Source organism: Gorilla gorilla, chromosome 10, assembly GCF_029281585.2.
Source record: "Gorilla gorilla gorilla isolate KB3781 chromosome 10, NHGRI_mGorGor1-v2.1_pri, whole genome shotgun sequence".
NCBI lineage: Eukaryota > Metazoa > Chordata > Mammalia > Primates > Hominidae > Gorilla > Gorilla gorilla.
In genome coordinates, this window is record NC_073234.2 from 45,319,918 (window position 1) to 45,342,518 (window position 22,601).

Consider the following 22,601-nt stretch of genomic DNA (forward strand, 5'->3'; position numbering starts at 1 on the left):
AAATAGCTGGTGCATGCTTGTAATCCCAGCTATTTGGGAGGTTGAGGCAGAACTGCTTGAAACAGGGCAGGGTTGCAGGTGACTCCCAGGTGTCTAAAATCTCCAAGCTATACAGGTGTTACCTTTCACTGGCGAAGTCAGTAACAATTTACTCCCAAATAGATTTTTTTTCCTGAATTCTAGGACAAATTAAACTATTGTCATACAGACATAAATAAGGTAGAGCCTTTCTCTACCTTATATTTCTTATATTTCCGGGATGTCTCGTTTCTAGAAATGCCTTTAGTGTCTTTTCCAAGGTAGGAAGATGAGCATCTGAACATTAATCCTTTTATGCTCTGAAGCTATCCAAGTCATACATCCACTATTCAAGATCCCCCTCCAGGGGTATAAACACCTCAGTTTAGGTCACTTCCCAATGTGCTCCTCACTCAACTAATAGCTTTTCCTCATTCTCCTAATGTTTACCCATTTTTAGGATGCCAACTTAAACTTGATGTGGTTAAATCCAAAATTCAGATGCCTAATCTCCATTTCACACAGCTATGCAAACTGTGAGGCCAACGATACGATCACAATTAAAGTTTAATTTACATAAATAGCTAGGCGAGGTGGCTCAAGCCTGTAATCCCAGCACTTTGGGAGGCCAAGGCTGGTGGATTAACTGAGGTCAGAAGTTCAAGACCAGCCTGGACAACATAGTGAAACCCCATCTCTACCAAAAATACAAAAATTAACCGGGCATGGTGGCAGACACCTGTAATCCCAGCTACTCAAGAAGCTGAGGCAGGAGAATCACTTGAACCCGGGAGACGGAGGTTGCAGTGAGCTGAGATCACGCCACTGCACTTCAGCTTGGGTGACAGAGACTCCGTCTCAAAAAAAAAAAAAAAGAAAAAAATTAAATTACATGAATAAGCTTTCTTCCCCATGAAAATAATGTGTGTCACTTCACACTTGGTCTAACACACAAAATCCCCACCCTATCTGGCACAGATACACTTAACATGCAATATTAAGTACAATTTCCATTTTATTTTTCTCCAGAGAATAGCCTGTCTTCAGTCTTTAAAAACTCAGCTCCTTACATGGGCTTTGGTGGGGGACGTGGGGCAGCACCCTGAAAGACAAAGAAACAAAAGAGTAAATTAAAACCCATGGATCCAAGACTCCCCTCCCCCAAAGAACTTGACCACCATCCTCTCACTAACTGATGTATTCAGGCTACAAACGCATGGGAAGCTGATAGAGGTGGAGGGAGAACACTACTCTGCATCCTAAAAACCAATTCTGATTCTAACACTGCTTTGCAGTGTCTCTAAGCATGTTCAGGTGTGGGTCTCACCTGCCTTACAGCTTAACCTGAGGCAGAGACCTTAATTTGATGCCCCTGCACCACAGGAGGAAGCAACTTTTTTTTTTTTTTTTTAAGAGACAAGGTCTCACTTTTGCCCTGGCTGGAGTGCAAGTGGTATAATCATAGCTCACTGCAATCTCAAACTCCTGGGCTCAAGTGATCCTCCTGCCTCAGCCTCTCGAGCAGCCAGACTATAGGTTCACACTATCATGCTTGGCTTCCTTCTCAATATTTTTTGAAGAGATGGGGTCTTGAACTGTTGGTTTCTAGCAATCTTCTTGTCCCAGCCTCCCAAAGTGTTGAGGTTAGAGGTATAGGACACCGTGATCCGCCAGGATGAAATTTTTTTAACCATCACTCCCCTGGCTTCCATTCTCCTTTTAAAATACTCACCGCAGGTCTAAATCGGGGTGGGGGTGTTCGGTCCTTGCGGGCTTCACGAGATCGATTCCTGACTACTTTGCTGTGAATTGCACAACTCACACAGTAATGTAGCTTCACATACAGCTTGGGAAGCACATAGGCTAAGGAATAGAAAATAGAGTTATACTGGTATTATATACCTACCTTGCTTTTTTGTTACATGAATGAAGAGGACCTTACATGTTTACGTCAATTAAAACTAAATCTATTTAAATGCCTGTCGGGCACATAAAAGCACCCCCAAAGCACCTGTTCAGCCCAATACCTGAGCACATATGTATAACCTTCAGTTTTACAAGTGAATTAACATCCCACGTGAGTTCATCTTGACACCGCAAGGACCAGACTGACATTCTAGATGCAATAAACCAATAATCCAGTTCCTTCTACAGCTACACCCGCCCTAATGCCTACCCTGAACCTTGCTCTTTCTATAAAAGGAAAAAAAAAAGCGACGTTCTTATTGCTCCAAACATCATCCTTGCACACCAAACTAGACGGCCTCCATTCTCGAAACGTTGAAGACATTCTTCCTCACCTGTATATTTTCACAAGTACTCAAATAATCAATAGTACAAGAATTGTCAAATTTACCAAGTTTCTAGTTTTTGCAATCTCATAACCGAAACAGGCAAACCTTTACCTCAGAGTAAAGGCTGTGCACTCTATCACAAAGTCACCCTCTGCCCAGAAAAGAATCAAAACGGCAAACAAGAGAATTCTCTTCTACTAGTAACAACCTTAAATACGTGGAAATTGCCTGAGAGGCTCCAACGAACAGAGCCTGCAGAAGGTCGAAGTTGGGCGAAGGCTTTAAGATACTGGGATCCTCACACAGTTCGCGCCGGTGACCCACTTACCATCGAAGACGCTCGCTTCAGAAATGTCCCTGACTGCTGCGGCCTCCACTATGTTTCGAATGACGAATTTCTTAATGGCCTTGTCCTTGGGCACGCATCGGGCACAGTTAGTGCAGCGAATAGGCTGCACGTGGCCGCGGCCTTTTTTGGCACGACCATTGTTCCTTCTTTTCTTTGTCTGCGACACGATGGGAAACCTGTTAGGAAGACGGCGCAACTCACCCAGCCTCAGCCCCTTTCCGGCCACAAGCCGCAACGGCAGCCTCCAGGAAGGCGCGGCTCGGATCTCCTGTTTCTCCGCAAATCCCGCCGACCCCCAGAGCAAATGAAATGTACACTCGGTCCACCCCTCAGCCGTGCTCCAGGCTCTCACTTCCCCACAATCCCAGCGTCTGCACCCGAACCCCCACCCTCACCACGCAAGAAGACTCACCATCTCGGAGACACGGACCGGAGAGAGGAGGCGGTGCCTGGCAGGGCCCTCTTATATAGCATGAGATCCCTACGCGCACACCGGGAGAATCCTTAGGAGACGGGCTTCAAGAACGGCAACTCACTTTACTCAAATATCCCTTTATATTCAGCATTTCTGCTGAAATCTAGGGTGGAAATGCGTTCCTAGTGTTTATTTATCCATGGAACAAAGTGCACATGGAACTATTTAGCCGGGTGGCGGAAGAAAATCGAGGTTATGTGTCTCCCAGCAAGCCTTGCGCCGCGCCGACTCGGAAGGAATTCTGGACGATGCAGTTTTCCGGTATACGCGACGCTAGGCGTGGAAGTTGCCCGACGCTGGACCACAAGGCGCACTCGTTATTAGAGGCCACAGAGGGAGAGATGCTTGGTGGGAATTGTAGTGCGAAGCCAAGAGGCTCCCCCCTCCCCCCCTTCCCCCCTGCCCCAAGTGCTTAGACCGAAGGCGGCGCTGCGCCACCGGGGGACGCCCTGGGCTCATTTCTCTGACAGCCCTTCTACTAGGTAGGTGTAGGATTACGAAGAGGAAGGCCTGAGAGGAAACAAGCATTTTGTGAATCCCTCCTTCCAATATGGAGAAAATCCCACAATGAAGTGCATTGAGGCTGGGGCTATTTCTCATTCATCTTTTTATCTCTGGCACAGTGCCTGGCCCTGTGGTAAGCGCCTTTATAAATATTAACTCATTTAACTTTGAGCAAGCCTATAGGTAGCTACTATTATTATCTTCACTTTAAAGATTGAAGAATTTAGCCCGGCCTGGTGGTGGGCGCCTGTAATCCCAGGTACTCAGGAGGCTAAGACAGGAGAATCTTGAACCTGGGAGGCGGAGTTTCCAGTGAGCCGAGATCGCGCCACTGCACTCTAGCCTGGGTAAAAAGATCGAAACTCTGTCTCAAAAATAAATAAATCAATTTTTAAAAAAAGATTGAAGAACTGAGGTGCAGTAGGTATTCTGGCTCCGCTGTACTATGCTGTATGTCACCTAACAAATGGATGGAGGAATAGCCTGGACTAATGACTTAAACGTTTTTCACCCAGATCCATAGCACGAATACATTTTACATTGGTACCCAGTACACACACAAACACGATTACATGCACATGCAAAACTGAAACACAAGCTTTATGAAACGATACTTCCCCTTGTCATAGGTGTGCTGGTATGTTCTATTCTTTATTTTTACTTAATCTTTCTGTTCTCTATTTTAATAAATGCTGATCAAAAACCACGAAAATTATTTCACCACTCATTAGTGAATCTGACCCCCTAATTGAAAGATTATGTGTAAGCTCCATTTACCTCTGCAGAGCCATCGGAAAGACTTAAGCCTTAGGCTGGGTGCAGTGGCTCACGCCTGTAATCCCAACACTGAGAGGCCAAGGCAGGCGGATCACCTGAGGTCAGGAGTTCAAGACCAGCCTAGTCAACATAGTGACACCCCCACCTCTACTAAAAATACAAAAATTAGGCCTGGTGGCACACACCTGTAATCCCAGCTACTCGGGAGACTGAGACAGGAGAATTGCTTGCACCTGGGAGGCAGAAGTTGCAGTGAGCTGAGATTGGGCTACTATGCTACAGTCTGGGCAATAGAGCGAAACTCTGTCTCAAAAAAAAAAAAAAAAAAAAGCAAGCAAGCTTCAGCCTGGCAGGAATGGCTGTCCACAGCCAACCACCCAGTTGTCTCCAAAGTTGAAGACACTAGGGTGGCAAGGGGACCTCCTAGCATTCAGACCCAGGATGGTACAGATGGAAACCATTGTTCATTTATGACTCACTCTAGAGTTTGAACACACCAGATTCACCTTCCCTCTAGCAACCCATCATGGTTTCTTTTAACCTTTAACCCACTTCTTGGGGCTAAAATCTGTTTTCTTACTTTCTTTTTTTATTTTTATTTTTGAGACAGACTCTTGCTGTGTCACCCAGGCTGGAGTGCAGTGGTGCCTTCTCAGCTCACAGCAACCTCTACCTCCCGGGTTCAAGCGATTCTTCTGCCTCAGCCTCCCGAGTAGGTGGGACTACAGGTGGGCGCCACCATGCCCAGCTAATTTTTGTATTTTTAATAGAGACAGGGTTTCACCATGTTGGCTGGGACAGTCCCGATCTCTTGACCTCGTGATCCATCCGCCTCAGCCTCCCAAAGTGCTGGGATTATAGGTGTGAGCCACTGCACCCGGCCCCAGCTAATTTTTGTATTTTTAGTAGAGATAGGGTTTCGCCATGTTGCCCAGGCTGGTTTCGAACTCCTGAGCTCAGGATATCCACCTGACTCGGCCTCCCAAAGTGCTAGGATTACAGGCGTGAGCCACTGTGCCCAGACTTTTTTTTTTTTTTTTTTTTGAGATGGAGTCTTGCTCTGTTGCCTAGGCTGGCGTGCAGTGGTGCGATCTTGGCTCACTGCAACCTCCGCCTCCTGGGTTCAAGCGATTCTTCTGCCTCAGCCTCCCAAGTAGCTGGCACTACAGGCACGTACCACCATGCCCAGCTAATTTTTTGTATTTTAGTAGAGACGGAGTTTCACCATGTTGGCTACATGGTCTTGATCTCCTGACCTCGTGATCCGCCTGCCTCAGCCTCCCAGAGTGCCAGGATTACAGGCATGAGCCACTGTGCCCAGCTCTTTTTTTTCTTTTTTAAGATGGGTCTGGAGGCTGCAGTGGCATGATCACAGTTCAGTGCAGGCTTGACCTCCTGGGCTCAAGTGATGCTGCCGTCTCAGCTTTCCGAGTAGCTGGGACTACAGGCATGCACCACCATGCCTAGCTAATTTTAAAATTTCTCGTAGAGATGGTGTTGCCCTGTGTTGCTGAGGCTGTTCTCAAACTCCTAGGCTCAAGTGATCCTCCCAAGTAGCTGGGAGGACAGGTGTCCTCCACCACTTCCAGCTTTCCTGTCTGTTTTGACTTTGAATTTGCCAGTTTCAATGGGACATGGAAAATAATAGACTCTAGATAGGAGTGTCTCTAATTTTCACTTCACTGTAATCTCGTGGAAAACAAAAGGCAGACATTACTATATGGAATAGCAATGAGGTAGATGGAAGAGAACATAAAAAAGTTCAGAGTGAAGAGAACGGAAAATAGTTACTATTTAAGACAAAAACAAATTTATGTTCCTACTTTGGATTTTTCTAGCTTAGGGGTTTCACTGGCTGCATTCCCTGGCATAAAGGGATGAGCACATGCTTTGGATCACACACCCCTGGGTTCAAATTCTGGTTCTGTCACTTACTGGCTGATGAGCCTTGGATAAGGTATTTATTCTCTCTTGGGCTTTTATTTTTTCACCAATAATTGTGATCATCCTTTTGTAGGTGTTTCTACAATTCAATGAGTACTTAGCATTTATGAGATGCTCAAGCAGTGGTAGACCCTATGATTGTCATCATTCGCATTATTTCACCCTGGGCATAGAATGTGTTTTGTGCACAGTAGGTACTCAACAAATGTTTGATTAATTTCTACTTTGGGTAGACAGGCAAGTCAGACTTTCTCTCCTATCCTGAAGGCACTCCTTCCTGGTAGGAAAATCTCCTTCATTTCCCAGTCTAGGCTGAAAATTCTTCGTTTTTGTTTACCTCCTAAACTGTTCAGTAGTTGGTATAACATACTGCAAGGAGGACCCCTCCCTCTTAGTAGAAAAGCAAGGCAAAGGAAGTCTGCAAAAACAACCAGAGGTGTTAAATTACTCATGTTTATTTATAACAGACTTTCAGCCAGTACAGTACAAAACTTACAGTAGTATATCTCCGTTACACAAATATTTACTTACAATATATTACATATACAAAATGCTTTGCAATAAGTCTCAAAAGCTAGTTTAACTCCCCTTGAGAAAGGAGAAAAACTCTTTAAAAAAGGGGGGAGGGGAATCAGAAGAAGAGAGGAGGAGGTGAAGGGGTAAAGGTCAAAAGAGACACCAAACATAGGCTACAAAGGAAACCCTAGGAGAGAGGGAGAAGAGAGGTGGTATTGCACTTGCTTCTGTGTTTATTTTTTCTTTTTGTTCTTCATAACTTCTGATTAAAAATATATATATATATGTATATATATATATTATGTACACAAGGAAAGAAGCTGCCAGAAGTATTACAAAATCCTATCTGCAGCTTGGACACTGACACAAAAAAACAAAGGTCTGGAAAAGTGTCTACTTAGAAATATTTTGTTGGTGGTATTGATTTTGAATAGCAATATAAAAGGAAACACCTCTTTTCTCCATGTGGGTTTCAGTGTGTGTGTATTTTTTTTTCTTTTTCTTTACTTTTTTTTTTATGCAAAAGGAGCTGGGAGAGAGCATGAGGATGTTTGAGGTTCCAGAGCTGGAAGGCTCTGAAAAGTAGGATTTTGTACCTAAGACCCTGGTTAAAGTGCAGTGATGGTCTGGAGAGAGGCAGGATGCCCCCTCTCCCCTCCTTAGCACCTGGTCTTGCCCTTCCAGTCTCTGCTCTCATGGGCACAGAGTATAGCCTCAGAGCATAGTCCTTCATGTTCCGGGAGGTTACAGGTGCCACAGTTGACTGGGGAAGGGGATGGGGGCACCCTAAGGCTCTGATACCCCAGAAGGGACTAGTCCTTATGAAGTGTCACCAAATACACAGCAGACACAGAAGAGGTGGGAGGGGGTAGGTCTAACAGGAAGGGCTCAATAACCAGAATAGTTCAGGAAAAGCCCAGATATTAATCTCAGCTCTGCTGACATTCTAAAAAGGAGCTAGCACCCCAGGGTGCCATTGAGGATTCTTCCTTTCTCTAGAGACTACTCTGCTCTGAGCTAGCCTCCCCATTTTCTGCCCTTGGCAGCATCTATTTATTGCTACATTGTCAAGGAGGAACAATTGCCCCACAATGCTTCTCCCTGCCAATCTGGTTCTCTTGGGGAAACCTCAGAGTGGGGGAGAAAAAGGAGGACAAAGAGGAGAAAGTTTTTTAGGGTCTCCCTTCCCATAAGAAGGCAAGGTAGACTCCTCTCAGAGCCCTTAAGGCCCTAATCCCAGGGTCTGTTCCTTAGCCCACCCTTTACCATCCCCCCCCAAAATATCCCTGATAGGGAGTGAGAAAAGTAGGAGGTAAAAGAGCCAATAAGGAAAGGACATGTGGAAAGAAAGATGGAAGGGGAAGGAAGGGAAGAGAAAAGGAGAGAGAGAAAGACCAAGAGTTACAACTTGTGAGGTGTTGTGTTTGGTTTTTACTTTTTTTTTTCTTTAAACATAGAAAAACAGCCTTTGGTTTGAATCTCAAGGAAGCAGAGAGTGGGATGGCTGTGGCCTCGGGCAGAAAACTCTTGTAGAAAGAAACCTCCACTTGCAGTGGAGTTGTATCTCCTTCTGCCCCTTCTCACTAATCCTAGGTTACTCAAATAGCCAGGGGTCTCTGCAGTAGCCAGCAGTCCCCCCTCCTACCCTGTGTCTGGGAGCTGAGTGTAGAAGGGGGTAGTAAAGGATGACCCCAGTTCAGTTGTACCCATCCCAGTCTTGCTGGAACAAGGGTGGAATGGGGTGAAGGGCATGTGCCCGTGCTCATGCTGGGATAATTTTTGGTTATACTGAAAATTAGAAGAGAGAAAAGAGATACCCGTTTCTCCCTGCCACTGATCCTAAGAACAGGGCCCAGGAGCCCGGGAATGAGAGGGTGAATCCTGCTGGGAGGGAGCAGCAGAAGGCAGCATGACTGAGGGGCTGAAACAACCCCTTGTCATCAGGCAGCAACCCACTAGTTTCTCATAGGATGGGGACTGAAGGAGCCCCTGAGAGCCTAGGGAGGTCACTATAGTGAAGAAGTTTGAGAGGTGGAGGAGAAAGAGAAGAATTTTGACCCACTCCTTTCCCATGCCCTGGTTCCCAATTAGGCACCTGTGGCTCCCAATGTGTCAGAGACAGAGGGTTGCAGAGCTAGCCTTGGCCCCTGAGAATATAAAATTGGGGCACTCCAAGGAGAGAAAAGCCACCACTTAATAGACCGGTAGGTTGAAGGGACTAGAGCGTGTGGAGGGGTAGTTCAAGGAGAGGGACCAGATCTATCACATCCTAGAGGGAGATCCTGAATGTAGGCTTTGAGAACTCATATTACTAGGGGAATATGACCTATTACTAGGGGAATAGGACTCTCAGTCCCACAGTGCCTGGGGAGAATTTCTTCAGTCCCTCCTACTTCCAAATGAGGAAATAATTCTTCATTCATTCAAGAATAGTGCAAGCTGCCTAAAGTGAGAGGGCACAAGAGGTATGGAGTACCAGGTTGAAGAGTCCCAGAGAGGCGATATAATGCCACAGAGCTAAGGTAGGGCTGGGGGCAGGTATCAGCATCAAAACTGAAGAATTAGATAATGTAAAGGGTGAGGACTTAAAGCAAGAAGCTTGAAGTCTCTTAGTACTAAGAGGAGCTTCCTACCCCTGGGGCTGCTGGAAGATCTAAGAGAGAAAAATTGGCCTAAAGTGGAAAGGAGTTGTGGACAGGAGGGTGGGGGAGTGGCAAGTGACTGATATAAGTTAAAATTAAAAAAGGCAAAAATAAATCAACTAATTAATAAATAACTCAGTATGCTGGGATGAGAGAAGATAAAAAGGAAAAACATAAGCAAAAGATCTGTTTCATCACAATGCTTAAATCGGTCAGGATAGAGGAAGAGAATAGGTGAGGAGGGGTCAGGGTCAGGTGTGAGGTCAGGTGGCCAGTAGTGAGGGCTACAAAGCAAAACTCCTTGGGAAATGGTGGGGACAGGGATCAATGCCTGTAGTCAGGGCAGTGAAGTGGTGGACTGAGGAGAGAGGGAGAGGTTGCTAGCCCACCTTATGCTCCCCCCGGACAATGTGGGAAGAGAATTCGTACCGGTCCTGGCTGTGATAACCACAGATGTTGCACTCAAAAGGGTCTCTGAAGCCATGGCAGCCCATGTGGATAGTGAACATGACGTGGTCCAGGAAGAGGATACGGCAGTGCTCACACTTGAAGGCCTTCACAGGCTCACCACTCTCGCCCACCACCCGAAGCACTTCCTTGGAGGGGCCTGGGGTGCCCCGCAATAACCCCTCCTGTGGCTTGGGGTCCTCTTTGGCGTAGGCAGGACTGTGCCGGCCCACCACAATGGTGGGAGGTGGCTGGGGTGGGGGACCCTGAGGGAGGGATACCACCCCCGCAACCCGATCTTCATGGTTGCTTTCTGTGTCTGTGGAGTCCTGGCAGCCATTGCTGGGGGATGCCCCAGGGTCAGTCAGGGGGCCTCGGGGCCGGTAGAGAAGGGGACCTCCATCAGCCAGGTCCTCAGGTCCCTCACCTGCTTCTCGGGATCCTGGAAGCTCCAGTCGACCAGGGAGGGGCTGCATCTGGGTGTAGACAGAGCTGATGACAGGCGTGAGTTCTGAGATGCAATTGGTGGGTGGAAGGCGGAGGGGACGCAGATGCTCTGCACCCACAAAGGCCAGGGAACTTCCAAAGCCAGGCTCTAGGCTGTGGTGTGCCACCAACTCCACATCCTTTTCATAGCCACCCGAGTTCACATCATAGGGGAGGTCTGAGAGGCTGAAGCGCATCTGCTTTTCGCCTGTGGAGAAGAGGAACTCAGCAGGGCTGGGTTTGGAGAATTCCTACACTCTCCTCAGGATTACTTCTTTGTTTTCTTACCTGTGGGGCTGGGTGTAATATTATTTACACGTGGCGTTTACTTTCGCAGGGTCAGGTCCTTTGTGGGACTGCTCCCTGACTCTAGGCTATAATCTTAGAGAAGGACTCAATCCCAGCCCATTGATTTTTAATACTTCATTTTATTACTCTCCATAAAGCTCCAGGTCCTTAGAGAGCTAATGACTAGTGCTGGGGATAGGGGGAACCACATACTTATTTCCTCTCTCTGACTCTCTAAGGGCCCACACAGACTGAAGTTCTTGTTATTCTTAAAAACTGAGATAGCCCGGGCCAGGCGCGGTGGCTCACGCCTGTAATCCCGGCACTTTGGGAGGCTGAGGCGGGCAGATCATGAGGTCAGGAGATTAAGACCATCCTGGCTAACACGGTGAAACCCCGTCTCTACTAAAAATACAAAAAAAAATTAGCCGGGCATGGTGGCAGGCGTCTGTAGTCCCAGCTACTCGGGAGGCTAAGGCAGGAGAATGGCGTGAACCTGGGAGACAGAGGTTGCAGTGAGCCGAGATCGTGCCACTGCATTCTAGCCTGGGCGACAGAGCAAGACTCCGTCTCAAAAACAAACAAACAAACAAAAAACTGAGACAGCCCGATGCCTCGACCCTGTCCCTTACAACCACCACGAGAGTCTTCAGTGCCAACCCTTCTCCACTCTCTTTGAGTACATCCTCCCTCTTTACTTTCCTCCTGTCCTGAGGATAGATTTTCAGTATCAGAGGCCACCAGACTGCTTTCTTTCTTTTCTTTTTTCTTTTGAGACGGAGTCTTGCTCTGTTGCCCAGGCTGGATGGAGTGCAGTGGCGTGATCTCGGCTCACTGCAAGCTCCGCCTCCCGGGTTCACACCATTCTCCTGCCTCAGCCTCCCGAGTAGCTGGGACTACAGGTGCCCGCCACCACGCCCGGCTAATTTTTTGTATTTTTAGTAGAGAGCGGGTTTCACTGTGTTAACCGGGATGGTCTTGATCTCCTGACCTCTTGATCTGCCCACCTTGGCCTCCCAAAGTGCTGGGATTACAGACGTGAGCCACTGCACCCAGCCCACCAGACTGCTTTCTTTCCCCAAACCAAATCTCCAGACCACACAGCTCAGATTTATTTGAGCTGTGGCTTAAAGCTGATACGTCTTTCCAACTGGATTCTTACCTACAAACTTCTGGGGTGTGGAACGCTTGCGTTTGGTGAGGCTATTGGCCAGACGATCGATGAAAGTTGGCCGCTCAGAGGATGAGTGCAGCATGGAGTCTGGCACCATCTCCAGGTCACGTGTTTCGTCACCTAGTGGGAAGAAGGTGGAGACAGTAGTAGCAGTTGAGTAGGGGTAGCATTGGCCCCACAGCCTTTGCCTGGAGAAAACCAGCAGGTCAGTAGCCAAGGAAGGACATACCAGATGCCTGGGAAACTGGGCTCTGTTTACCCTACCTAAAGCTCACTCCAGTAAAATTTCAGATCATTTGGGGACAATCATACACATCTGGCCCTTGGTTTTATACTTCTTGTGTTCTCTCTCTCCCGTTAGGCCAAGGATATAGACCCAAACTTCCCCTACCTGTCGATCTCCCTAAAGCACCCACCACAGACAAGGCTCTCCACCAACTGCGGTACCTAGAATGGGGTGTTCGGCAGATTTACTGGGGTAATCGTCCCCTGTTTCACAGACTTCATCCCTCAGTGCGGGAGATACTAGAGTCACCCTTGTCTAGCACTCCCTCTCACCATCCCCTTTTAACTCCCCAGTAGTACATCAATACCCCTACCTGGTTGGCCAGCCAAAGCTTGGGCTTCAGTGCTGAGACTCTGTAGGTAGTTATGGCACCGCTCCTTGTGCTCCTCCAGGGTACTCTGCTGTTTGTAGCTCCGGCCACAGTAGTTACACTTGTAGGGCTTGCCCACTGTGGGAGAGGAGACTGTGGAGGAGAGTGGAAAGATGGCATCAGAGCTATTTCTCGCCGTGCCCTGGCTCTGCAGATTCAGCCAAGAGCAAGTATACACTGGCATGGGAAGGAAAGGATGTTGCTAAATTGAGTTCTGCTTGTCTTTCATTCCCCAACTTCAACTGCAACCGCGGACAGATGAACAATATTTGATGATGAAGGATAATGTGCAGTTATGGGGGCAAGGGAATCCTAGGGCACGTGGCTTCAGACTGGTGGTGGGTTTGTTCAAGATGGCCAAATTGTTGCTCAAAGGAAGTGAGGACCCAGGGACTTTGTAGGGGATCATCCCTAGCAGACAGGCAGGCCCCACTGCAGGATCTCAGAGTCTCGGGCCCAGACTGTGGTTTAACCTTTCCATTTGGCAGGCGGATGTAAGTGCTGTTTATCAGACAAGGGGATTTTTTGCTTTTTATGAACTATCTGCTTTGGTTTGGGGGAAACTGGTGGGCTGGCATGACAGAAATGAGAGCCCTTAGATCTGCCAATGTGGGGAGGGGGCAGTTTTCATTGACCTTTACTTGTATTTTGACCTCCAGCCCTAGCCTGGTTTACTGATTATTTTGTCTCTCTGTCTCTCTACGCTGAGATACCAAGAGAAGTCTAGAAAGCCCATCACTGATAGAGTAATTCTGAAAAGAGAAAAAGAATAAAAGAACAGAGAAGAAAATAAAGAAGAGTAAAAAAAAGAGAACACCAAATTTGGGTTTGTTTGTTTATGTGCTTGTAATAAGGAACAGGTTATAAAGATCTTGTTTCTACCGAAGAAAAAAAATTGGAAAACAGAGTGGTACTTCATTTAAAGATAACTCTTAAGAGATATTTGTGAGAGGAGAGAAAAAAGTGGAGAGAAACAACGTATTGTATATTTGATGTATCTTGCTGCTATTGAGCAGGGAGACAGGAGAAGGTATCTCTAGGAAGCTGGTAATTACTATTCACCCCTAACCTTGCCATGCCAAAGCTGGGCCTTGACTAAATCAATCTACTGGATTTTACTCAGGCTCTGTAAACTCTTGTATTTTAGGGATGAAATGAACACCATGGTCCCTATCCACCCAAAGACCCTTGGGGAAACAGTTTAACATCTGGGGGAGGAATGATCTTCCAACCGCTTTCTTTTTTTTCAAATTTTAATTGATAATTGATACATAATAATTATACATGTTTATGAGTTACATATGATATTTTCATACATGTATACGACATGTAATGATCAAGTTGGGGTAACTGGCATATCTGTCACCTCAAACATTTATCTTTTTTTCTTCTTTTTTTTGGAGACAGAGTCTTACTCTGTTGCCTAGGCTGGAGTGCAGTGGCACAATCTCGGCTCACTGCAACCTCTACCTCCTGGGTTCAAGCGATTCTCCTGCCTCAGCCTCCCAGTAGCTGGGACTACAGGCGCCCACCACCATGCCCAGCTAATTTTTTGTATTTTTAGTAGAGACGGGGTTTCACCGTGTTAGCCAGGATGGTCTCGATCTCCTGACCTCATGATCTGTCTGCCTCAGCCTCCCAAAGGCTAGGATGACAGGCGTGAGCCACCGCGCCCAGCAAACATTTATCATTTCTTTGTATTGGGAACATTCAAAATAATCTCTTCTAGTGATTTTGAAATATACAATAAATTATTGTTAACTACAGTCATTCTACTATGCTGTGGAACACTACAACTTATTCCTCCCATCTAACTGTAATCTTGTACCCATTAACCAGCCTCTCGCTATCCACCTACTCCCAACCCTTCTCAGTCAGCCTCTGGTAACCACTGTTCTACTCTCTACTTTTTTTTTTTTTTTGAGATGGAGTTTCACCCTTGTTGCCCAGGCTGGAGTGCAATGGCGCGATTTTGGCTTACTGCAACCTCTGCCTCCTGGGCTCAAGCAATTCTCCTGTCTCAGCCTCCCGAGTAGCAGGGATTACAGGCATGCACCCCACGCCTGGCTAATTTTGTATTTTTAGTAGAAACAGGGTTTCTCCATGTTGGTCAGGCTGGTCTTGAACTCCTGACCTCAGGTGATCTGCCCGCCTTGGCCTCCCAAAGTGCTGGGATTACAGGCATGAGCCACCGTGCCTGGCTTTTTTTTTTTTTTCCCCAAGATGGGGTCTCACTCTGTCACCCAGACTGGAGTGCAATGACATGATCACAGGACACTGAAGTCTTGACCTCCCAGGTTCAAGTGATCCTCCCTGTCTCAGCCTCCTGAGTAGCTGGGACTACAGGTGTGTGCCACCACACCTGGTTTTTGTTTGTTTGTTTGTTTGTTTTTGTAGTAGAGACGAAGTCTCACTATGTTGCTCTGGCTGGTCTCAAACTCCTGGGCTGAAGCGATCCACGCGCCTTGGCTTCCCAAAGTGCTGGGATGATAGACGTGAGCCACTGCACCCAGCCTACTCCGTGCTTCTATGAGATCAACATTTTTAGCTCCCACATGAGTGAGAACATGCATCCAGTCTCTTTTTTCTTATAATAGGGGTTGCAACAGAAAGCACTTCACAGAGATGGGACCTGACAGTATATCTGTGTCTGCTTCTGTTGTTAATAATCTACAGATCAACATCCAAAATCTACCCAGTTCACCTCACTGTGTAGTTGGTAAGAATTCTAGGGGCCAAGCCATCCTTGTTCCAAACCAGCAGGGGGAGCAGCCCCTTTTCTGAGGAAAAGGAGTATGTATTTCTGGCACTGGACCTTGATGGGGTTCCAGCTAGGCTGAAGAATAGCTATGTGACCCGCAACTCATTTTTCCCCCCAACAGCTTCATTTTCCTTGTCAACAAAATGGGGATAATCACATCTACCTTGGAATTGTTATGAGGATCACATGAAGAAACACAAGTGAAATGCTCTGTAGATATAAAGCATGTATCAGCGATGATCTTTCTCCCTGTTTCTCCACATACATAGAGATAAAGAGGTCCCAATTACAAGGTGGGAGAACCTGGAACAAGGTAAGTGGATGGAGAAAGTAGAGGGTGATGAAATGATTGCTCTGTCCCTTTAAATCCTGGCTCAGGAGAGTTTAAGAAGAGAAAAATAGCCAGGAAAGTTTCCAAGGACAGACCCTACTAATTCTTTCCCCCTTCCTTTCTTCCTGCCTTTTCCCAATCTTGAGCTCCCTCCTTCCTGCCAGCTCAGCTCCTGGCCTCTTCCCAAGTCCAAGCCAAAAGCCTAAAGCTTAGTAAAATGCCTAAAAAGTGCTATCTGTCCAGCTGATTCAGACAGATACTGATTCAAACAGTCTTGACTGGGCTAGAAAACCTTGTTAATCCAGTTTCCCAGCACTGTTCCAAACATTGATCTCTAGGTACCCTCTGGACTTTCTCTTGCCTCTGGGAAGGTGACAACCTCTTGGGATAGGGAACAGAAATAGGATACTCTTTTCCTATTTGGAAGTCCTAGACTCCCTTTTTTGCAATTTGAGAGGGCTATGGATATTTCCAGGAGCCAGAAGGAAGTAAAGGAGAGGACAGACTGGTTGCTCAAGACCTCTGGTGGTGTGGGAGGAAGGAGGGTGAAGATGATGACAGGTGTGGGGCCTGGGGCAGATGGGAGTGAGAGGAGGGATCTCCCAGGGGCTTAGATGTTGGGGGTAATAGGGCATGGATTGTGGCATCAACAATCTAAAATACAAAAGTCAGGGAAGCCCAGGCACAGTGGCTGACACGACGCCTGTAATCCCAGTACTTCAGGAGGCTGAGGTGGGCCGATTATTTGAGATCAAGAGTTCAAGACAAGCCTGGGCAGCATAGGGAGATCCTGTCTCTACAAAAAAATAGAAAAATTAGCTGGGTGTGGCAGCATCCTTCCAGCTACTCAGGAAGCTGAGGTGGGAGGATGGCTTGAGCTCAGGAGATCAAGACTGCAGGGAGCCAAAATTGCGCCACTACACTCCAGCCTGGGCAACAGTGTGAGACACCGTCTTGAAAAAACAAAAAACAAACAAAAGTCAGGGAAGGGTGACTTTTTTTTTTTTTTTTTTTTTTTTTTGAGACTGAGTGTTGCTCAGTCGCCCAGGCTAGAGTGCAATGGCGCGATCTCAGCTCACTGCAAGCTCTGCCTCCCAGGTTCACGCCATTCTCCAGCCTCAGCCTCCCAAGTAGCTGGGACTACATGCCACCATGCCCGGCTAATTTTTTTTTTTTTTTGTATTTTTAGTAGAGACGGGGTTTCACCATGTTGGCCAGGATGGTCTCGATCTCCTGACCTCGTGATCCGCCCATCTTGGCCTCCCAAAGTGCTGGGATTACAGGCGTGAGCCACCGTGCCCGGCCAAGGGTGACCGTTAACAGCCAAGAACATTGCCCCTATTCCTTTTGCTCCAAGTAGATGGATTTTACATCCATATGGTGGATGTAAAATACCCCATCAAGGTGTCTCCCAAATTTCCCATGAAGCCTTGCTGCCCAGAGGATGGGTGAGAGAGGCAGGGGGACCTATCTGCTCTGTAAATGCTCCCCCCTCCTCAATGACAGACATTGGAACTCCCCAAATACAAGAGAAGTCACTGAGCTCTACATACTGGGTGTGTTGGAGCCTCATTCCCTTCTCCCACTGGACAGTCACTGACCTGAGTGTGTGCGGAGGTGACCAGTGAGTGCATCACGCCGGCGGCAGGCATAGTTGCAGAAGGGACATTTAAAGGGCTTCTCCCCAGAGTGCAGCTTGATGTGGCGCAGCAGGTTCCCCTTCTGGGTGAAGGAGGCACCACACTGGTTGCAATGGAAGGGCCTTTCACCTGCAAGTGAAAGAACAAATCCCAGAGGACTGCATGTGAGGAACTTTGAAGGTTGAACCTATCACCCCACCCTCTGCCCTACCTTGCCCAAGGGAAGGTGCTCTGAACACATTGCTGACGGGCAGAAGTGCAATGCACACAAACCCTGATTTATGAAGATCTCTTGGGGATCCCTGGGGTCTTACCCTGGGGAAGGTGTGGATTAGAGGTGTGTGGCAGGGAGAGGGGCCTGGAACACGAGGCCAAAAGACTGTTACCAAAAACTGAGCCCCACAGGGCCCACTCTGCCCTAGGAGCCCAAGGCCCGAGGAAGCTGAGAAGAGAAGGCTTTTGTTTTCTGTTTTGTTGTTGTTGTTTTTTAATTATTGGATGGGAGGGCCCAAAGAATACCCAGGAGTCTTACCCCTATTGGACCATTGGCTCATTCTTGAGTCTACACTTTCCCCTCCCTCATATACTGAGAAAAATATCACCTTTTCTTTATAACAGCAGTTGAGGAAAGTGCCAGGAAACTAAAGGTATTGAGGGGAATTCAAATTCTGTACCCACCCCCACCCTGCCTCGTTTTGTCAGCTGGAAAATGTGCTGGGTGAGACCCTTCCTTTTCTGAGGCTACCCACTCCCTGCATGACCTCCTCCAGCCCCATACCTGCTGTTGTCCCAGCACTGCCCCTACCTCTCAACCCCACCCTGGGAGCTCCTCCCAGAGCCCCTCTGGCTTACTTACCAGTGTGACTGCGCTTGTGCACCATGAGCACGTTGGGTCCAATACAGACCATGCCGCAGACGTCACACTTGAGCTTGCCATTGGGCAGCCGGATGCCCCCAGGGGAGTGAGGCTCTGGCCCACTCCCATCACAGTAGCCCAGGGGCTCAGACAATGAATCTTCCACAATCACGCTGTCGTCCTTTTCCAGGAGCCGCTCATCTGGCCCCAGCAGTCTGCTTGACTCCTCATCGCTGTACATCTCCACCTTGATGGAGTTGGCTGAGGGGTGGGATGGTGTTTAGAATAGAGAGGGGCAAAGGGGGAAGCTGCTCCCAGGCCAGAATGGCACTCTTTTTTTTTTTTTTTTTTGAGATGGAATTTCGCTCTTGTTGCCCAGGCTGGAGTGCAGTGGCACGATTTTGGCTTGACGCAACCTCCGCCTCCCAGATTCAAGTGATTCTCCTGCCTCAGCCTCCTGAGTAGCTGGGATTACAGGCATGTACCATCACACCCAGCTAATTTGGTATTTTTAGAACAGACAGGGTTTCTCCATGTTGGTCAGGATGGTCTCGAACTTCCAACCTCAGGTGATCTGCCTGCCTTGGCCTCCCAAAGTGCTGGGATTACAGGTGTGAGCCACTGCGCCTGGCCCAGAATGGCACTCTTAAAGTTTAAGAGGGTGTCTTTAGGCCCTGAGACATTCAAGCCTTAAATGCAACTAACACCCTAGTATCCCTGCTGCTGCTATCAGAATCCTACTGGAACCTGAGACAACCTTTTCTCCCACCCACCAGGCAAATAGGCTTCAAGAGAAAAAAGTTGGGCCGGGTGTGGTGGCTCACGCCTGTAATCCCAGCACTTTGGGAGGCCAAGGTGGGTGGATTCTTTTGAGGTCAGGAGTTTGAGACCAGCCTGGCCAACATGGTGAAACCCTGTCTTTACTAAAAATACAAAAATTAGCTGGGCATGGTGGTGTACGCCTGTAATCCCAGCTACTTCGGAGGCTGAGGCAGGAGAATCGCTTGAACTTGGGAGGCAGAGGTTACAGTGAGCTGAGATCACGCCACTGCAGTCCAGCCTGGGCGATAGAGCAAGACTCCATCTCAAAAAGAAAAAAGTTGGGGGTACATAGGATGTCTTCTGTCACTGAGGAGAGGAGGCGACTAAGGGGAGCTTTTTTCTCTACTCTCTTGTCATGAAGAAAGATGTCTGGCTTGGCCCTGGGCAGGAAGCCAGCAAGTTAACAGTGGCGGGAAAACAGATCTAGGAAGACTGAAGGGGGACAACAGGCCAAAGAGAGCAAACCTGGAAGACAGACATGCTTACAGTTCCCTCCCACCTCATTAGATTGAATCCCTCTACCCCCTCCACCTCCATAAAACTCTGAGGCAGGGCAGGAGGGGTAAAGGAAGGAGGAACCATTGAGGAGAAGGCTTTGGCTCTAGCTCCGACCTACATTCCTGGCTACTCCAACCATTTAGAGAATGTCACAGATCTAGGGCCAGCTGGGGAGAGGCAGTCATGGGGACCCTGTCTGGGTAGGAGAATGGGCTGTGGGGAGATGGGGAGGTCCTTCTACTCTCTATTTCCTATCTAACTCCACCTGATGACCATTTCTATCTACCTGCTTCTCTAATTCCATAATTTCTCTTTGAAACTTTTACCTTAATCCCACCCATACCTCTTTTAATTCCACCCTAGTCTGCCAGTAACTGACTATTCACTCTCCTTTCAGAAGCCAGAAAAACCCTAGACACTGGGCTCCTTATTGCTCTTAGAGACTAAGCAGGAGACCAGCAGGAGGTGACGATGGGGAAATGGTTGCCAGTGGAAGGTGAATTGAAGGCCAAATGCAACAGGGGGTGCCTACTGCCAGGAGGTGGTAGGAGGTTACACTTACCACTGAGTGAGCGGCTAGGAGAAGAGTGCTGGCTGTTGGGGGTGCTCACCGAGGGCCCCACTGGGGCCCCGAGGAACTCCTTCTCCAGAGATGAGTCCCCGCTACCTTGGAGGAGAGAACAAGAGGGCAGGTAAAGCTGGAGCTGGAGATATCTACTGTCCATTGCCTAATCTTTTAAAAAAATTCAGTTAAATTTCACAAACATTTCCTTCATAGCCATGTACAAAGCAGTGTTGTATGCTGGGCACCATACCTTGTGCCCCCGCCAGTCTGGATGCCTGGTGCTGCCTTCTGTGAGCTCAGTGGCTGGGCCTTGCCTACCCTACCTTTATCTAGGCCTGAGGGCAAGAGCATCACTGCCTGACGTCCACAGGAAGCAGGGCTGAGGCTGGGTGCGCCAGGGCGGAGAGGAAAATGGGGGCTGCAGAAGGGACAGATGTTCAGGACAGACATTCTTCCCTACTGTTCCTCTCTGGAGCCCCCAGCCGGTTCAGGATCTGCAGGAAAGGTAACTGGAATTGTCCTTGAATCTAATGATAATATTAGTAATCATCATAGCAGCTAATAATATTGAGTACTTACTATGTGCCAGGCTTTATTCTGTGCACTTGCAATGAATAATTTTATTTAATCCTCACAACAACTATATGAAGTAGGTGCTAATATCATGATTTTTTCAGATGAGGCAACTGAGGTACAAAAGAGGTTATGTTAGTTGTCTAAGGTTACATAGCTGCTAGTGTGGAACTGGGATCATAGACAGTAAGCGTCCATGTCCTTAACCAGCACCTACACAGCCAATTGGGGGTCACAATCTTAGTAGGGAAGAATTGGGCCTCTTAGACTTTCTAAATTCAGCAAAAATTTGATTACTCTAGAAAGTCTCCTACTGATCTGATTCCAATCACGTGTTTACTATTTGATATTCATTGACAGTTAAGTGATCACTTATTCTCAGTATATTGTTTTAATTTTCTGATAAATTGCTTTGTAAAAATGCTTTTTGAGGCTTTCATAATGTTTTTCAAAATCAGATAACATACCTAAAGGAAGATATGAATGTCTTTTTTAAAAAAATCCCTCCTCCCCACAATCGTCTACACAAATATATAGGTGAAATAAAAATACATGTAGATAAACACACACAGAGACACAGCACATATGTAGATACATATAAAGAGAACATACCTATTGGGATAAACATACTGGTAGCCTTCTACATTATCTGCTAACATGAACATGCATGAATGTGTGCACACAGGCCTAAATATGGAAGAGAGAGAGAGAAAGCAAGGGAGAGTGCAAGAAAGAGAGAGGAAGCCTAAAATTCATCCCTGAAGTCCACCTATTAGTACTTTACCCAATTGCCCAGCTATGCACATACTTACTTTCACAAAATAAAGATTCCATTATAAAATGGTTGGAGTCTTGGGCCTGAGGCAAGAAATCCGGAACACACCCTCCTGAGGGATCCCTCTCCAGCTTTGGTCAGTGGGAAGAAAACAACCACTCAGGACTTTGGGACCATTTCCCATTCATATCCTCTCCTAAAGTCCCATTTTCCCCATTCTATCCCGTCAAAGCCTGAGGAAATTTGTTCACTATCTATAGAAAAAGCCTTATGGCTTGAATCTGAGTTTTCCCAGCTGGGGCTTTTTAGGTGAGCCATGGTTACCTAAAAATGTTGCCTGAAATCAGAACCACACACATATCATGAAGTGAGCATCTCAGGATTGTGGGTTGAGACTTGTAGACTCAGAGCCAGTTTTAAATATATCCTTTCAACTAAGTGTAGGGTTTACTAGGGTTAGAAGGGCTGAAAATGGTATCTTCTTATTCCCTTTATTAGTGGTGAATTGCCCTAAATCACTTGATGTTACTAATCAGGGAAGAACAGGGCACTTGGCTTTGAGGCCTTGACCCTAAAAGGATGAGTGAACTTGTTGGAAATCCATCACTGGTCCCAGCTTATTCGGCTGAGGCTGCCTCTTGAGGCCAGGGACTTGCTATGTGGAGGAAAATATATTTAAAAGTACACTTAGAAACACTGAGGGGAAAGCATCCTTTGTGGCTTTCCCAATTAAGGCCCAGAAACAGGAAGAGAAGCAGGAGTCACAGCAGTAATTCAAGAGGCTCTTTGATGCTGTTGCCCTCCCTAAGATTAAGGTAAGGGGAAAAACAGGCTCAAGTCTACTTTCATGGGGCTAAAATATATGTATAATGAATCTGTTTCAGGAGTCAGAAAGGCTTTCTTGGGCACCAAGGATTTTGAATTCTAACTCAGGGGTGAGGGGACTAGAGTAAGATTTAGGAAGTTTAACAGTTCCTCTCTCAGCCCCAGAAACCCCAGTGAGGGAATTTCAAAAGTCTGGGACTCCCAAGAAATCCCAGACTGTCAAAGCCAAGAATTAAGGCTGCTCTTAGGTCTCTGAGAAATTTTCTTGCTCAACGTCATCATAGATTGGCTGAACCCCCAGAGGGCAAAGCCAAATCATGAGGTTCACATCAGAGGAACTGGGAGGTAGGTAAAGGCTGAAAAGCAGGAGGGAGAGAAAGGAACT

The 22,601-nt window shown here is 47.3% G+C and overlaps 2 protein-coding genes across 13 annotated transcripts in view; both read right to left on the reverse strand.

Annotated features, from left to right (window-relative positions):
- Positions 1-1,015: 1,015 nt before the first annotated feature.
- Positions 1,016-3,367, reverse strand: RPS26 (ribosomal protein S26). Of its 2 annotated transcripts, none has more exons than XM_004053347.4 (4): positions 3,074-3,367; positions 2,641-2,818; positions 1,751-1,881; positions 1,016-1,120 (listed from the first exon to the last, which is right to left on the reverse strand). In XM_004053347.4, the coding sequence occupies exons 1-4, from the start codon at positions 3,074-3,076 to the stop codon at positions 1,085-1,087; spliced, it is 348 nt and encodes a 115-aa protein (XP_004053395.1). In that variant the 5' UTR covers positions 3,077-3,367; the 3' UTR covers positions 1,016-1,084. The 2 variants fall into 2 exon arrangements, with proteins under 2 accessions (XP_004053395.1, XP_055215373.1); XM_055359398.2 differs by having other exon boundaries at positions 2,641-2,837; positions 3,074-3,150.
- Positions 3,368-6,800: 3,433 nt separating this feature from the next.
- The window catches only part of IKZF4 (IKAROS family zinc finger 4), a 31,693-nt gene continuing 15,892 nt past the window's right edge, over positions 6,801-22,601 (reverse strand). For 6 of the 11 annotated variants that reach the window (XM_055359399.2, XM_031016649.3, XM_055359408.2 and 3 more), the window contains 6 exons: positions 20,041-20,145; positions 18,159-18,419; positions 17,264-17,431; positions 12,514-12,663; positions 11,903-12,034; positions 6,801-10,660 (listed from right to left, as the gene is read on the reverse strand). In XM_055359399.2, coding sequence (XP_055215374.1) covers positions 9,900-10,660; positions 11,903-12,034; positions 12,514-12,663; positions 17,264-17,431; positions 18,159-18,419; positions 20,041-20,145 — 1,577 coding nt within the window. In that variant the 3' untranslated portion in view covers positions 6,801-9,899. Of the gene's footprint in view, positions 10,661-11,902; positions 12,035-12,513; positions 12,664-17,263; positions 17,432-18,158; positions 18,420-20,040; positions 20,146-21,428; positions 21,523-22,601 lie in introns of all 11 variants that reach the window. The other 5 variants (XM_055359401.2, XM_031016650.3, XM_055359406.2 and 2 more) reach the window with 1 other exon arrangement.

Excerpts from the sequence above, each read along its gene's own strand:
- RPS26 (XM_055359398.2), bottom strand. The coding sequence starts at position 3,135 with ATGCTATATAAGAGGGCCCTGCCAGGCACCGCCTCCTCTCTCCGGTCC. Across the intron at positions 2,838-3,073 it reads CGGTCCGTGTCTCCGAGATG|GTTTCCCATCGTGTCGCAGA; the intron begins GTGAGTCTTCTT and ends TCTTCCTAACAG. Across the intron at positions 1,882-2,640 it reads TGAAGCGAGCGTCTTCGATG|CCTATGTGCTTCCCAAGCTG; the intron begins GTAAGTGGGTCA and ends TCTATTCCTTAG.